The following is a 16,838-nucleotide window of genomic DNA, read 5'->3' on the forward strand; positions in this document are numbered from 1 at the left end:
CACCAAGTTGGTGAGTATGGGCTGGATAGCAGGCTAACAGTCTAGGAAGCAGCTCTGGAGGTCGTGACGGACAACCAGTTGAACATGTCAGCAGCAGTGCTTGCAATGAGTCCTTGGCAGCAAGCAAGGGTAGCCGCATCCTGGGCTGCGTGAGTAAATGTGTAGCAAGCATGTCCGGGGAAGTGATCCTTCCCTTCTCTTTGGTGCTTGTGAGACTGTATCTGGAGTGCTGTGCCCAGTCTGGGGCTCCCTTGTGCAAGAAAGAGATTGATACACTTGAACACTGGAACTGGATACATCTCTCATGTGGCTTAGGGACTTGGGTCTCTTTAGTCTAGAGAAAATAAGATCCCCCCCTCAATCTTCTTAATACTTACAAATACTTAATGGGAGGATGCCAGCGGGATGGGAGCAGTCTTTTTTCAGTGGCGCCCGGTGATAAGACGAGGGGTAATGGGCATAAACTTGAACATAGGAAGTTCCATCTTAACATGAGAAGGAACTTCTTTACTTTGAGGGTAGTGGAGCACTGGCACAGGCTGCCCAGAGAGGTGGTGGAGTCTCCCACTCTGGAGACATTCAAAACCCGCCTGGACGCTGTCCTGTGCAACCTGCTGTAGGTGACCCTGCTCTGGCAGGGGGGTTGGACTAGATGATCTCCAGAGGTCCCTTCCAACCCTGACCATTCTGTGATTCTGTGAACAAGCCCGGTGCAGGGCCACTGGGATGGTCAGGGACTGGTTATAGCATATGATGACTGTGGCAGGAAAAAAGAAGTTTCTTTACGTTCCTGTGTAGGCAATAGAAATTAACTTCCCATTCTGAAGGTACAGTGGAAATTTCATAGGAACAGAGTGTGTCTGTATGTATGTGTTGTTTGACTCCTAAAATAAGGACATGAGTTAGAAATCATCTGTCTCGTAAAGAAGATTAGTATACCATAAATGTTGCAATTAAGCTATATGTAATCTGCCTATGAGTATAATGCTACTAAAAGAATTAAGATGTGGTCCGCTTAGGATGCGATGCTGGTAGATGGAAGCATGCTGCATTTGGTGCACTTTTTCATCTTCCTTCAACTTTTTTTTTTTTTTTTTTTTTAGTGGGAGATATAAGGAGAACTTCCATATGACACACGCGTTGGCATGTTTAGTGAGGCATAACAGAGATCTCTCTAGTTTCTGAAGCTACAGTCTACTCTGTTTGCAGAACTGTGTGAAAGTTAAAATCTTGCTGGCAAAAAGTCCTTCTAGTTTTCTTCAAAAGAGTCCTGCTATCTGGAATGCAGAACTATTTGTTTATGACTCGACCTATAAATTTGACTCTCTACATGATGCTCCCTTGGACCAACAATCCTTTCACAATTGATCTGTCAAAGTTATGGTCTCATCTTGATGCTCTTTTTTCGCCACTAGTGGTAACTGTTGATAAAAAAAAAAAAAAAAAAAGGTATTTACACAGACTGATGATTCATTTTTGTAATGGCATCTATGTCTCACATGTCTTTGGGCTATTTTTCTGTGTTTAAAAGACTCTTAACAGCTGTGTCTGAATTGTAAAGCAGACCCCAGGGAAGAGTATACAGTCATCTAATCCAGGGGAAATACTAAAGAGCACTACTACCCCCGAGCTTGCTCCAGCAGTTTTATCTCAACATTGATGGCACAGGAACACAGCTGAGGTACTTACCAGGGGGGCCAGAAACAGAAGATACCGCATGGAGTGCTCCTGTGTGATCAGGCAGGACAGTCACGGTGTTGTTAGGTGGAAGCAAGGGCTTCAGTTAATTAGGAGGACAGCTACAACTTTCTTCATGATTTTATGCATGAGTCTCTGTTCCAAGGCTAAAGAAATCAAAGACTGGGACTTCTTGTTCAGAGGTTCTGAGGAAAGTTGCTGGAAATTAGGGAGGGAATTTAAAATGAATGAGTAGAACTCCATTAATTCCTTGTCTAAAAAAAAAAAAATAAAAAAATCAGAGTTAGAATATCTCACCACAATTTGGTTTCCCTTAATTACTTTCCAACATGGATTAAACTAAATTGAACTAATTGGGTAAACATCCACACAGAAGTTTAATCCATTTTATCTCGCCATTTAAATCATACATTTAGTTAAGCCAGGCTTGTTGATGCTCTAGAAAGCTCCTCTAAGAAAGTCTTGAAAAAAATTATGAAAGCTGATATACTTAACTATCACAGCTCTGATTCCCCTTCAGCCATTCCAGAGTAAAGATCACAGCTGAGGTAGACGAAAGGAGACCAATAAAAGGTATTTAGACACTGTACCATCTTATGGATTAATAAAATGTCTGAATATGGTTATAATTCTGCTAAACAATGGCTGAAGCACAATAAAAGATTAGAAACATTCAAAGGAAATACATAGCATCAACTTCCACAAATAGTTTCTAAAAACATAAAGAAAATTGCTACAACTGTGGTGCTTAGATGGGTTTCATATTTGTTTTCTGTCAGGTTTGACTCATTCATTTTGTTATGGAGTCCTGGTATAATCCCCCCAAAAGGAACAACTTTTGCTTTGTGAACCTTTTCTAGGAAGCAATGCTATTAGATGCAAAAGTTTTATGGTTGAAGGGGCAAGTACAGAAAGCCATTCAGTTTCAGTGAGGAATTAGGAAAATTGCACCAATTTTTGCAGCTTTCCCAGCAGAGTGTTAATATTGTTGATTTAATTTAGCACATGAGTTGAGAAATGCTCAAGGTCTGCTGTTTTGTTAGCTAATGTTTGCCTTCAATACAAGTGTGTGGAGCTGCACTGATCTGGGTGTCCAGCCTCTTGCATTGTGCCAGGTGAAGGCTGGAGCTTTCCTGGCATTAGCTTGGTATTTTCAACTGTGTACTTCATAAAAAGGATGGTAATGAGTGCTGCAGAAAATGAAGAACACAACCTTAGCAGCACTGAATTGTCTTCCTCCTTCTTTGCCTCAGCTTTGTTCTGCAAGGAAGCGTCCTGAAAGTGTGGGGAATCTTTTAGTCCTACATTATTACACTATTTTCATGGTTGTGGCACAAGCTTCATAGGATGCTTCTACGCTTTTGACAGCAAAGCTGAGATAGAGGTCCTGTTGAGTCCGTAAAATTCGTGCTGACTTAACTGCATTAGCGCAGTTTCTCTGCTTCAAGCAGGCCAAGCCAGTGCAACAGCACGGCTCTCTGGGGATGTATTTTCCTTCAGCAAACTGCTGTATTCTTCTGCAGTAGTGTTGATGGAATGTATGTTCTTGATTTCTGTGCTCTCATTTCCCTTTTATTGTGGTTCCTTTCTGTTTCATGAGGACTGATAGTACGTTGCTGAAACTTATTCCAGTTCTCAAAACCTTTGAAATCGAATGTTCTAATTGCTCTGTAAACTGCTATTTGATTCATCTGTTATCTTGAGATAGACAGCTAAATCTGCCTGAGTTTGCAGAGGTATTTTTCATAAGAAATGAGGAGGGAGGCATGTGGCACTTGTTAAGGGTGTCAGGGTTTAAAAAGACTCTACAGCTTTCACTTCCTGTCTTTGGTATGAGGGCTGTTTCAATAAAATAGAAGATGGAACATGGGTAATTTGTCATTTGGATGAGATGTTGGCTTTTTTATTATGTTTTGTCTTTTACCCTTGGTGTGGTCAAACACTGCAACAAGTTGCCCAGAGAGGCTGTGGAACCTCTGTATTTGGAGGTGTTCAGGACTTGACTGGAGAAATTTCTGTGCAAGCTCACTTGAGCCTTACTGTGAACAGGGGTTTATGCTAGATAAGGACTCATATGCAAAGTTCCTTCCAACCTAAATTATTCTGTGACTTTATGATTTTAATTTTTGATAATCTTCAGAGATAGAGAATTCCTAGTCTCTCTAAGTAAGCCATTTCTATGTTTCACCAACCACTGTGGTGAAGAATTTTTTCCCGTGTGACTAGTTCGAATTTCCCATCTTTCAAATTGTGTCCCTTTTCTTTCCCCCCCTATGTATTTTTGAATTGGCTCTATTCCTAGAGGACAGGAAGATTTGCCTCCCCTCTTTTTATTCTGAGTCTGAATAAACACCCTTCTGTCATCTTGTCCTTGTATGCCACATCTCCAGACTCCTCACTGTCTTAGCAGCATTTCTCTGTAAACACTGACATAAACCAGGAAAAGTAATGATCACTTTAAATTATCAAATTTATTAGTCTAAATAAAATTTGTTTTTATTTCCCATAGTTGCTTCAGATACTGTGAACTGTTCTGATCTCAGTGAAGTTTTTGTGTGAGAGGAGTTTCAGCTGAAAGAGGCAGGAGGCATACGTACCTTTCCTGACTCATCCGAGATGTTGGAAACTGACAGTAAAGGAGCAACAGCCATTCTTAAAAGATCTTTTGTAAGATTAGGGGGAGCACAATGGTCCAGCAAAATATCAGTAAAAATACAAGCTTGGTGAATGAACAGGTCTTTTGTCAGTGATCTCTTCTGTTGATAGAGGCAGACACTGAAATTATAACTCCTGGCTTGTGTTAATGGAAATAACTGAGTGAAGGGAATAGTGGTCAGTCCTGGAGAACAGAAGTCTTGATATTTTTGGAAAGTACCTTTGGTTGATGCATTTGGTGTTCCAAAATGAGTCTGTACTTTCATTATATTTGATTCTGTTGTGCTAAGTAAAACTTTTCTTTGAAAGAGACAGGGTTTTTTAGAAAATAAAAATTTTAAGTTCATGTGCATCTTCTGTGATATGCAAACTATGTGGTTAACAATATATGCAAATAAGAGAAGGAAAATGGAGACTTCTGTGGGCTCACAGAAAAGAAAGGAGGAGGTTGACTCCAAGTAATTTATTGCCTTTAGAAAAATGGAACTAGAGAGATTATGTAACTTATTGTAGATAGTGAACAGTTCAAGCAAACTTGCTGTATGACAAGGCAGAATAATTTGTCTGTGATTCATTGTGAAAAAGAAGGAAGAGTGTTGACTTGCTAAGATGGAAATTGTCGTCATGCAGCCCTTTGTGCTGTTTGCTATATTTCTTACTACGTTTTTCCTCACTGATGAGGGATGATCAGCTTCTCCCAGCCCCCCCTTTTTTTTTTGCCTCTCAAGGCCCATGTGCCTTGTGTAATGAACAGCTGGGTTGCACAGAAGAATGAGCTGCCAGCTAACCTTTTAATTATTTTTGCCTTTTGCTCAATTGCCAATTTTGTCTCCGTGGTTGATTTTGTTCTTCATAAACAGAATCAGCATTTTCGTAAAAAAAAAAAAAAAGTTGGGTGTACATTTGGTTCATAAAAGCAGTTCAGCTCATAGAGGAATCTTTATGAATAAACTTGTCACCTTAAGACACTGAAGGTGATGGAACAGCTAATCCTAGAAATCATTTCCAGGCATGTGAAAATCATCAGGTGTAGTCAGCATGGCTTCACCAAGGGAAAGTCATGCTTGACCAACTTGATAAAATTCTGTGATGAAACAACTGGCCCGGTAGATGAGGGAAGAGCAGTGGGTAGCTTCTACCACGTCTTCAGTAAGGCCTTTGACATGCTCTCTTATAAGAGTCTCATAGCCCCTCAAGCTGTTGTAGGGGCTGGATGAGCAGACAGTGGTGTAGAGTTTCAATCCGGAGAAGTGGATTGAAAACTGACTGAATGGCCTGGTCCTGAGAGTGGTAATTGGTGGTGCAAAATCTAGTTGGAGGCCAGTAACTAGCAGTGTACCTTGGAGGGGACATACTCAGTCCAGTCCTGTTTCACATCTTCATTAGTGACCTGCACAGTGGGACAGAGTGTACTACCACCAAGTGTGCTGATGACACAAAGTTGGGAAGAATGGCTGAGGCATTATCCAGATGCTGCCATGCTGAGTGACTGCAATAGGCTGGAGAAATGGGCTGACAGGAACCTTGGGAAGTTCAGCAAGGAGAAGTGCAAAGTCCTACACCCGGTGAGGAACAACGCCATGTGCCAGTATATGTTGGGGGCCATCCAGCTGGAAAGCAGTTTGGCAGAAAAGGATGTGGGGATACTAGTGGACACCAAGTGGAACATGAGCCAGCAACGTGCCCTTGCTGTGTGGAAGGCTACTGGTATCCTGGGCCGCATTAGGTATTGCCAAGCAGACCAAGGGAGGTGCTCCTTCCCCTCTGCTCAGCACTGGTGAGATCACATCTGGAGTGCTGCGCTCAGCTCTGCGCTCCCCAGTAGAAGACTGATATGGAGCTACTGGAGAGAGTAGAGTGAAGATCCATGAGGACGATTAAGGGACTGGAGCTTCTATCCTATGAGGAAAGGCTGAGAGAGCTGGAACTATATTTTTCTGGAGAAGAGAAGGCTCAAGAGAGAATCTCATCAATATGTATAAATACCTGAAGGGAGGGTGCAAAGGGGATGGAGCCAGGCTCTTTTCAGTCTTGCCCAGTGACAGGACAAAAGGCAATGGGCACAAAATGAAACATGGGAGGTTGCATCTGAACATCAGGAAACACTTTTTCAATGTGAGGGTTAGCAAGCACTGTCACAGGTTGCCCAGGCAGGTTGTTGTGTTGTCCTAGGAAATATTCAAAAGCCATCTGGACATGATCCTGGGCAACTGGCTGTAGATGAGGGGGCGGAGGTTTGGAGCAGATGACCTCCAGAGGTCTCTTCCAACCTCAACCCTTCTATGATTCTGTGATATACAGTACCACTAGCTGCTTCTGGTTGAGGAGTCCAAGACAGACGTGAAGTATTCTACTCTGTTTACAAAGGCTTTTCTGAAAGAAGGCACCGTAACAGGATGCTTAAATTGTACCTGGCCCTTCTGTGTAATGTTCATACAACTTTAAAGAGGAAGTAGTATTTTCTTTTTAATGGACATGCATTAATCATAAGAAATATAAAAGGAGAAATGGGGTGTTCTGCATAGCCTTATGGTGGCATCTCATTATCTCTGATCTTTTATGGGGAGGCATCAGTTCAGAGAGTGAGAACACATTGTACAAGGAATTAAAATTGCTTGAATTTTGTACTGTTGGAAATAAAGTGAGCCTCCCATTTCATAGAAATTGTGCGAGCAGGAAACCAACAGGGGTTGATATCTTTCAATTGTAATGTTCTGTCACATGTGGGGAGGGGTGCACCAGTGACTTCACAGGCAACTTAGGAAAAGGCTGCAGTTCTTACTCAGTTAAAAACAAATTGGAGAAAGAATGTTTGCCTTGCAGCTACTGCCTTTATGTTCATTTCACATATTGTGACTCCTGTGATGCAGGAAACCTTCTGATCCATCCTAGGCTGAAAGAATCAGAAAGATGTGGGATCACTGTTTTTCTTGCTCTGGATTTGTGATGTTCATAGTGCTGGGGCTTTAGGTTTTGCTTAACCGTTTTTTTCAGGACAAAAAGACGGTATTTTTTAATCTCTGGTGTTAATTTACCTTTATTTAGAATGTTGATATTTCTGTCTCCCTGCACATACACATATCAACTTTCAATTAATAGATATGAAAGCCAAAGGTCTGAACCATTGTCCCAAGTCTGCTGCTAAATAAGTGCCTTTTTTTTTTTTTAGATATGTGAAAGGGGTGCTAAAACATAGAGCTATTTTTTTGTATTTTAACCATTTGCTGTATTGCTGTTGCACTTGGAACACACTTGGCTCTAGTAGATGAAGAATGAGTTATAAAAGAATGTTTTCATGTTAGTCCTAGCACAAGTCTTCACCAGAGGATGTAACGGTGTTATGAAAGAGACACCAGGAGGAAGTAGTAGATGTGAAATCTGTAGACAGATGACTAGTAAATTCCAAATGGAGAAGTATCAACAGAAATTAGTGAGGGAAAACAAGCCAACAAACAAAACCTGAACCCACCCCTCAGTGCAAGATCCTACAGAAGGTGAAGGTAAAATTTATTTACAAAGTCTCTGGTAAGCTGGTTCTCGTTCACATCTACCTATTTTCTAATAGATTTTATTCACTCATACTCTCACAGTCAAGCACAAAGATGTGTGTGCCAAATTGGTCACATTTTGGCACACACATTGGATCCTCTGTGTGGGACACAGTGGACAAGGGATGCTCACTGCTGAGATATCACTGTGTCTCCTGTGTTCTTTGTGATTGTCAATGACAAACTAGGTTTTTGATAGATGTTTCATGACCTTTAAGAGTCAATAGTTATTACAGACTGATTCTTTGCTTCAGGATCTTACTTCAAGCTCCATAAATTGAAGGCCAAGCTGTTGCCCATCCTGTTTTCTTTGTTGGTTTGAAATGTGGGAGGTGACCCTGCTCATGGCAAGGGGGTTGGAAATAGATGATCTTTAAGGTCCATTCCAACTCCAGCCATTCTATGATTCTATGAAATGTGTCACTGTTTTCCCAGTAGACATGAACAGTTCATGTGGCGCGCTGCAACCTTGTTGCTATCATCTTGTTGTTAGAATGCACTTTTTTTTTTTTCTGGTAAAGCACCTGTGTTGGTGTCTTATCAGAGTGCAGGCTGTCTTGATATAAACAACACATTCTTCAAGTTTACCACTGGGAATGATGTCCTGGGAGTAGTTTCCTGGGAAAGTCCTTCGTTATTGACACAGGCCATTCTATTAATCATTGTTTTAATATTTGTTCTTGAGTGTTAATATATGTGCATTTCCTTTCATATTGCACTCACAAATTTTAGTATATCTGTTACAATTATGTTACTCTACAAAAAATCTTATTTATTGTTATTGTAATTTGGGTATTGAGTCAAGTTTCATACTGCTCATGCCACTCCTTTGAAACAGGGGAGCAGAAGCTGTAGTCTTTCTTCCAAATAGTGATTAAACTTACTGTTACAAATTCTCAGAGTAGCAGTCTGGCCTGAGAATGAATTTGGTAAAGGAAAAGGCAGTCAACTAGACTTTCTGAGACTTCGTGTGAGAACGCAGAGTGTATGCATATTTAGGGAAAACTGATTTTCCATAAAGTGGTGGTGATGAAATACAAAGAAATTAAATACATGTTAAGTTTAATTAACTTTACACTGAATATTGCCCCTGTCTTTTAGAGTGTTTCCATATTTACAGTACAAACAGATTTTGTCACTGGTAGCGTCCTGTAGCTTTTAGCAGTAGTGTTATGTAAGTAAACATAGACCAAAGTTTAGTCTTTTGGTTATATGATAAGCTTTCTACATCTTCTATAACAACTTCTTCTGGTTTTAGGGATGATGAAAGATAGTTTGGCAAGTATCGTGCCCTAGCTTTTTCCTTGCTAGCTTATATGGGGACAGTCACAGATTTTTCTTAGATTTTTCTTCATTTTCTTAGTAAGTTTGTTAAGAACACACAAGTGTGCTAATAGTTAAGAAAATGCCCTTAGTAAGATGCATCATATGTTCTTTTGGAGATAGAATGATCTAGTAATGACTCAAACAAGCATAAGAAACTTCCTCACATGCATTCTGTCCTACAGTCAGCCTTTATTAGTATGCTTCTGCAGCTGTTATGACCTGCAGGGGGTTTAAAATGAAATGGGGAGCCTGTGTATTTATATGAGTTAGGTGAGACACATACTGCCCACTACTATAGGTGCTTCATGGTTCAAAATGATGGTTATTGGAAGACTTTGTTCAATCAAGCATTCTGACAGTTTGTCTTCAAGTAGTGGCGGGTTCTTCTCATGAACACTGCATAACAGGAAACACTGCACCAAAAAAATTCCTGCTGGTTTGTGCCAGAAGTTTTGCTCAAGGTACAAGCCTCCACGTTTCCCTTCACTTACCAAACAACACAGTGACTCACGAGTAAGACTTAAAATAGTACAGAATTCTTAATGCCTGTGCCCAGGGTGAAGCTAACAGGTTGTGCGCTCTTACAGAAATGTGTGTCTTTGTTTTCCCTGAGTTGTTAGTGTGATTTCCAGTGGCCAGACAATCCTTTGGTTCTGTTATGTGACTCATTAAATCGAACAGGTTGTACACAAATACCCCAAGGAACAGGAAGAATAAATTCTCAGCTGGGTACCATCCCGGGAGTTTTTACTTTGCTGCTTTTGATGTCTCAGCTTATACATTTCTATTGTATTTTCATTTTATCTAGCTGGGCTGCTAATACAATTACTGATTCACAGGGTGTGGGGTTTTTAATTAGCTCTACTGTGAATACAGGTTTCCTGGTTATAAGGTGCTAGCAGGCCAATATGGACAAGAAAACTGTATCTATTAAGAAGCAATACTTCCTAACCATTGTCTTAATTTCTGTTTTTCAATATAGAAAAATAAGCACTTCTTCAAATAGTACTCTGAGGCTGCAAGGCAGAAGTCCCTAAACATCATTCAGCAATGCTATTTTGAGAAATGAATGCTCCAGTGCTCATTTTCTTTCAGATAGTGACAGAACTCACACCTCCACACCATCTTTCCCCTCAGGGCCTTATGTGAAAGTAGCACTGCAGGGCAGTGCAGTATTGTACATGTCACGTGTTGGGTATGTTTGGAGGGAGAAAAGCAGAAGTTTACAACCTGAGATTCTCATTAAGTAGTTATGTATGTGGACATAGTCCTTCAAAACAGCTTTTATTTAAATGGCACGGAGCACATGTGGCTTCCATGGTATACAAGTTATAGCATTCATTCCCAGTCTAACTGAATCCAAGTACCTGTTCCTATTGGTACAGATTCAAGCATCTTTGCTAAGTCTCTGATCTTTTAATGTTCATAATTAAAAGATATTAGACATATGTCGTCCTATGAAAGAGCTATGTGTTACTTCAAAAGCCTGTTTGTTAGGTGGTGTGGTTTGGGCCAGACTGGCCACTGAAACGAACAACAGATGCTCTCCCCCCACCTCTCTCTTCAAGGATAGGAGGGAGAGAGAGAAAGAGACTTAGGAGTTTAGAAAAAAACTAAACTACTTTAATAATTGAAGAAAGAGGGTTAATTTTTTAAAAAAGAAAACAATGACATATATATACAAACCTGTATGAAGTGTCAAGACAGAGTCCTCCTCAGATGCCGGCCATTGAAGAAAGAGGGCTGACCCTTTAATCCCTCAGCTTTTATACTGTGCATGATGCAGATGGAATGGAATACCCTGTTGGTCAGTTTTGGGTCACCTGTCCTGTCCTCTCCTCCCCACAGGTGTGACCCCTCAACTCTTTTCCACTTCCGACCCTCCAACAGGGCAAATAACAAAGTTAGCTGGCCTTGGGTGTTACAGGAATTAAGTATAAGCAAGAGCCTCTCTGCATACTATTCCTTGGCATAAATTACAAGTAATCAGGTCTTATCACTTTGAGAACAAGCAGTGTCTCCACAATATGCTGTTAATTTTCAGAGAGTTCAGTTAGTCAGAAGAGGCCTAGCTAAAAGGTAAAATTACTGAACCAAAAATTCATTCTGTTTTACCTCAAACCAGGACAGTTAGGTCTCACTAATGAACATTTATTTGGGCTGAGGATGGGTAGAGGGGGAATGAAGTTTTTGATGAAAGGTAAGTTTACCAGAGCATTTACTTCACTGAAATGAAGCCCATGTCACCTTCGTCTCTAAAATGCACCCTAACAGGGTGGCACACGTAAGAAAGATACCCAAATTTTGTCAGTCTTCGTCTTAGCTCCGTTTCCACTACTACACAAAAATCTTTTGTGTTTTCCCTTCGCCTTTAGTGTCCTTTCTCTTCTGATTTTAAAATGTAAGCTTAATGATCAAAGAGAGTGCTCCCAGTCCAAGCACATGTGTTAGCATGCCTCTATATTGTTCTGTGAAATCTCTTTTTTCTTCTCTTTGTGTAGTCAAATTTTCTTCGTCTCATTGAAAGCAAAACTGTAGTAGCCTGATATGACTCAGTGCAAGCAACGTGAAGGAAAGTCTTTGCTCAATCCCATTTCATAGACTGCTAATTTGCTAGCATTGAAAATAAATTTCAGTCCTTCTAGTTTGTTACTTCTGTCATGAATCCTAAAGTTTAGAATAAGTTTGTCTCTTGAAGCAATGAATTCTAGCTGTGTTGATTTGCTTTTTCTATATTGGTGGAGCCAGGCTTTTATGCCTGGATGTTGATGTAATGGATTTTGAACGTGGCTGTTCCCTATGACTTCTTCATACCTTTGGTGCTTAGAACTCGATTATTATTCAGAAGTATCTCATATTGAAAGACTCTTCCAAAAGTTTTTGACATCACTTGTACTATTTTCTTCTTGACTACGATTCTTGTCATTGTATGTAATGGCAAGAAACAAACATTTTTTGTATCATTTTGCTGGAAATTAGTAGACATTTACATCATTAGTAAAAATTTAAATGTCAATAGCATGTACAAATATCTGTATTAAGAATAATTGATTTCTGATATGTTTTTTTGTTTGTTTCTTTTCTTTCTTCCAATAGAAAGCCATTTCATCTCCAACTGTATCACGCCTTACAGATACATCAAAATTCACAGGTTCTCACAAAGAGAGGTTTGATCCCAGTGGGAAAGGAAAAGGCAAAGCTGGCCGAGAAGATCTGGTGGATGCTTCGGGATATGTATCTGGCTATAAGCATGCAGGCACATACGATCATAAAGTACAAGGAAGCAAGTAAGGCTGAGGGTTTACAATATAGAGGGAGAAAGGGAGGGGGAAAGAGAATATATTTGTCAGAAGGATGTAGATGAATCCCACATGTTTTGGTTATTGTGAATGGTAAGACTATGTTGTCAAGAAGTTGTTTTCTGGAACTGGAACTGATTTCAACATTTGCTGAGCTACTTGCAGCACAACACCACTTCATTACATTCCTCATGCGTATATTGGCAAAAATAAATATATCGGTACAAAAATTACATCATTTTGTTGAGCTTTCGACAAAAGAAAAAAAAAAAGAAAAACAAAGTCAAGAGCAGTTATACTTTGTCAATTCAAGCAAAAGATCTCAAACATTCCTAAATGTCCAGGTGCCCTGAGGATGTCAAAGAGAAACTCTTTAAAAGAGGGTCTTTCATAGCAGTCTTTCTGAAGAGTATCACATTATTTATGCAGTCTGATTTGACTACTGTTTTGGGACTTTTTTTAACATGTCTTATACGGGATCTGCCACTTTCCTTAAAACATTCAACAATATACTATTGGGGAGTAAGTGGTTGTAATATACAAGGTGCTAGCCTGTAAATGTCGTACACCACTCATGAAAAACTGAAAAAAAAGCTATTTTTAGGACAATATAGGTTCTAAAGTATTTTGTGTCAACAGAAAGAGGTGGAAGATACCAGCTCTTACTTTCCTCCTGTCTATACGTTGTGCTTGTTACTGTGTGTACTGTAGCATGGTTCTGACTGGCTGGATTTGGGTGGAGCTATTGTACTAACCTGAGAGGTGAAGAACAAGGCATTACTAAGAAAGTCTATTAAAGCTTTTTGCAGTCTGTTTTCAAGTTTGCACTGCCTCACTTTGAAATGGAGGGGGCATTAAGCTAATAATGCTTTAAAATATTGATTATGACTAACCACTGCCAATCAGTTTGCTAGTAAGTGAACGTTATTATGAACATACATTGGCACATATTCCCTTTAAGCTGTAACATATGTAAAGAAAGTTTACGGTCCCTTGGAGTAAGGACATTTAAAATTAATACCCCTGTAATTAGGTGCAATTTGTCCCTAAAAATATACTACCATAACTGGGCTACATTTTATGTTAGATTTCTTTGAAGCCAAGGGATTTGATTCTCTGTTCACTTTTGCTGCGTAACTGGGAGTAATAGTATTGATGGGAATGGCTTTCCACTGCTATAGAAGGAGTACCAGTTCCACAGTATTAAGGTACAGGCCGCTGAGTGTGACGTGCCTGGGGCCCAGAATGCCAAATCAGATTAATAGGAATAAAAATAACTCATTTTTTTATATTGGTTTAAAAAGGAGAGAAAAGACAGGTCCAATTTTCCACAAGAGCTGAACAAGTAGCCTAATGCATTACTCTGCTTCTCTAACATTTTGAAAGATAAGATTTTCGGTATTCAAAAACAGCCCCTAGCAGTTCTGCTTTACTTTCTTTCAAAAAGAGCTCATGCACTGATTTTCATCTTCAACTCTGAATAAAGGTTAATAAATTTATTGCTCTCCCCCCACCCGTATCAGCATCCCACTCAGACTACATAACATTAAGCGAACAGTGTGTGTTGTCATGTGCCATGCAGGTCAATAATCTGTATTTGTCCAATGTCCGGAAACAGAGCACCGGTTTTCAGCCCTTAAACTGTTCATGTTTTGTTTTTCTGACATTGAATGGTAGCCTTTCTTGTAACTTTGCCACCAATGACCCTTTAATCCCATACATCAGCCTGAAACCAAAACAGTAGAAAACAAAGACAAGGACTTCCTTGTGGATTTGGAGATTTTTTTGTTTGTTAATAATTCTTTAGGGGTTTTGTTGTTAAGAGAGAGGGAATTTTGCCAAAACTCAGCACATGTTCTTGTAAAGATTTAAATGGCTTTTTTCATGGTTGGCTCTGGTTACCTGGGAAGATTTTTGATGTATGTAAGGATGCTCAGGATGGGAAGAATCCAGCTTTGTAAAGCCTTTCCAAGAGTTACCCATTATTCTTGAAGAAAAATTTTCATGGAATGAAGGATTATCCCCTCCCATGTTGTACTGGTGATCTGCCACACTCTGAGGCAGAAAACAGCATACTGTGATACCAAGAATGGCTAAATTATTCCAGCATGGTAGTGAGCTGTCTAAATGTAGAGAACCTTATTCTATGTCACTGGTGCCTGTGCACCTGAGGAAGGCTACTGTTTTTTATGAATAAAAAGGTTAAGCCTCTAACCCTTGATAAATTGTTCAGCTAAGTTACAGGCAAAACCAGTGTCCCTGTTCTTCCCATTGGCTTTAAGACTCGACACATAACCCACTGGTAATTGAAAAGATGTGGACCCAGCCGAATGAAGAGTGAAGTCCAGTCTGCTGCAGAGCCCTTTCAGCACACTGTTGATCTGACTGTTTCCTGCTAGCTAGCTGTCTTGTCTGGCACATCATGTAATGCTTAACCTGAGGTGCACAAGTGACAGGCTTTCTCAAGTATCCAAATACTGAGTGTCAGTAATTCCAGACTGTTGATACACAGGAGGAGTGATTGGTTAGGAAGATATTAAGACATAATTAGGTTTTAAGTTTCTAGTTCACAGTGTGAAAGAGACCAGCACACTCGTAAGATAGAAGGCCTGCAAAGGAATTGAGAATGAGGACAGATCCAAGCTGATATGGACTAGAAATTGAGCTACTCTCTTTCCTATTCTGATGGAAATAGCTGGGGTTCTGCCAGATTTTATTATGCATTACTTGTGCACTATAAAATCCCTGCCATGAACCAAAGCACTTTGTTATGGACCCGATGGAAAGTTCTTTGAAATACTTTCAGTGCCATATTAAGCTTTGGATCAGGACCTGAGAAGATGCTTCAAATCACAGAATCATGAATCACAGAATGGCTGGGGTTGGAAGGGACCTTCGGAGATCATCTAGTCCAACCCCTCTGCCAAAGCAGGGTCACCTAGGGCAGGTTGGAAAAGAATGTGTCCAGGCAGGTTTGGAATACCTCCAGAGAAGGAGATTCCACAACATCTCTGGGCAGCCTGTTCCGTTGCTCTGTCACCCTCACAGGAAAGAAGTTTTTCCTCACATTCAGATGGAATTCCCGTGTTCCAGCTTGTGCCCGTTGCCCCTTGTCCTGTTGCTGGGCACCACAGAAAAGAGTCTGGCCCCATCCTCTTTACACCCACACTTTAGATATTTATAAGCGTAGGTAAGATCTCCTCTGTCTTCTCTTCTCCAGGCTAAACAGCCCCGGGTCTCTCAGCCTTTCCTCAGCAGAGAGGTACTCCAGTCCCCTGATCATCTCCGTAGCCTCTGCTGGACTCTCTCCAGTATTTCCCTGTCTCTTTTGACCTGGGGAGCCCAGAACTGGACACAGCGCTCCAGCTGTGACCCCACCAGAGCAGAGCAGAGGGCAAGAATGACCTCCCTTGACCTGCTGGCCATACTTTTTTTTTTGTGCACCCCAGGAGCCCATTGGCCTTCTTGGCCACAAAGGGCACATTGGTGGCTCGTGGGCAACTTGTTGTCCCCCAGGACTCTCAGCTCGCTCTCTGCAGAGCTGTTTTCCAGCAGGTCAGCCCCCAACCTGTACTGGTGCCTGGGGTTATTCCTCCTGAGGTGTGGGACCCTAAACTTGCCCTTGCTGAACTTCATAAGTTTCCTCTCCAGCCTGTCCAGGTCTTGCTGAATGGCAGCCCAGCCTTCTGGTGTGTCAGCCACTCCTCTCAGTCCATTCCTTCCCGCTCTGTGCCTGCTCCATTCCAGGAGGTTCCTGGAATGCATAGTAGTATTTTATTTTGAGGAACACACTTTGTTTCTTCTTCATTTTTACAGTTGGGTAGTTTTAAAACTCAATTAAACAGATGCATGAAAAGAAGTTATTCTGATATGACAGTGACAAAGGGAAGTTGTGGCTGGAAAGATAGTACTTTGGAAAGATTTTTCCCTTTTACTACACTTGGTGTGGAAGATAAAGGCTATGAATAAAAGCATCATATGCAGCTGTGTATTAGGGATTCAGCCACCTAGGTAAGCTCTTACTCTTCCAGTAATATCTGTAGGAAATTAAAAGCCTAAATGCAAGCTTGAATGTTAGCCATAAATTCCAGGCCTGCTTGGGAATGGGGCAAAATACAGTTTCTTGTTCATCTGCCATTCCCTCAATTCTCAGGACAGCAAGTACAGCTGGTACCTCAGAGATAAGGGGAAGGGATAGCTCAGGAGGTGCAGGAGGTGACCCATTTTCAACCCTTGAAGTGTTGTAGAGCATATGCTTGTCCTGTGCCATACTCCAGAGTAAATAAATGTCATGTCTGAAGTAAGGACATGG

At 40.7% G+C, this 16,838-nt stretch overlaps 1 protein-coding gene across 1 annotated transcript in view; it reads left to right on the forward strand.

Moving 5' to 3' along the window:
* TPPP (tubulin polymerization promoting protein) overlaps window positions 1–12,834 on the forward strand; it is a 55,862-nt gene extending 43,028 nt beyond the window's left edge. The window contains exon 3 of the mRNA XM_009894955.1: window positions 12,324–12,834. Coding sequence (XP_009893257.1) covers window positions 12,324–12,518 — 195 coding nt within the window. The 3' untranslated portion in view covers window positions 12,519–12,834. The remainder of the gene's footprint in view (window positions 1–12,323) is intronic.
* Window positions 12,835–16,838: the final 4,004 nt, after the last annotated feature.

Source organism: Charadrius vociferus, unplaced genomic scaffold (genome assembly GCF_000708025.1).
Source record: "Charadrius vociferus isolate BGI_N301 unplaced genomic scaffold, ASM70802v2 scaffold51, whole genome shotgun sequence".
Classification (NCBI taxonomy): Eukaryota; Metazoa; Chordata; class Aves; order Charadriiformes; family Charadriidae; genus Charadrius; species Charadrius vociferus.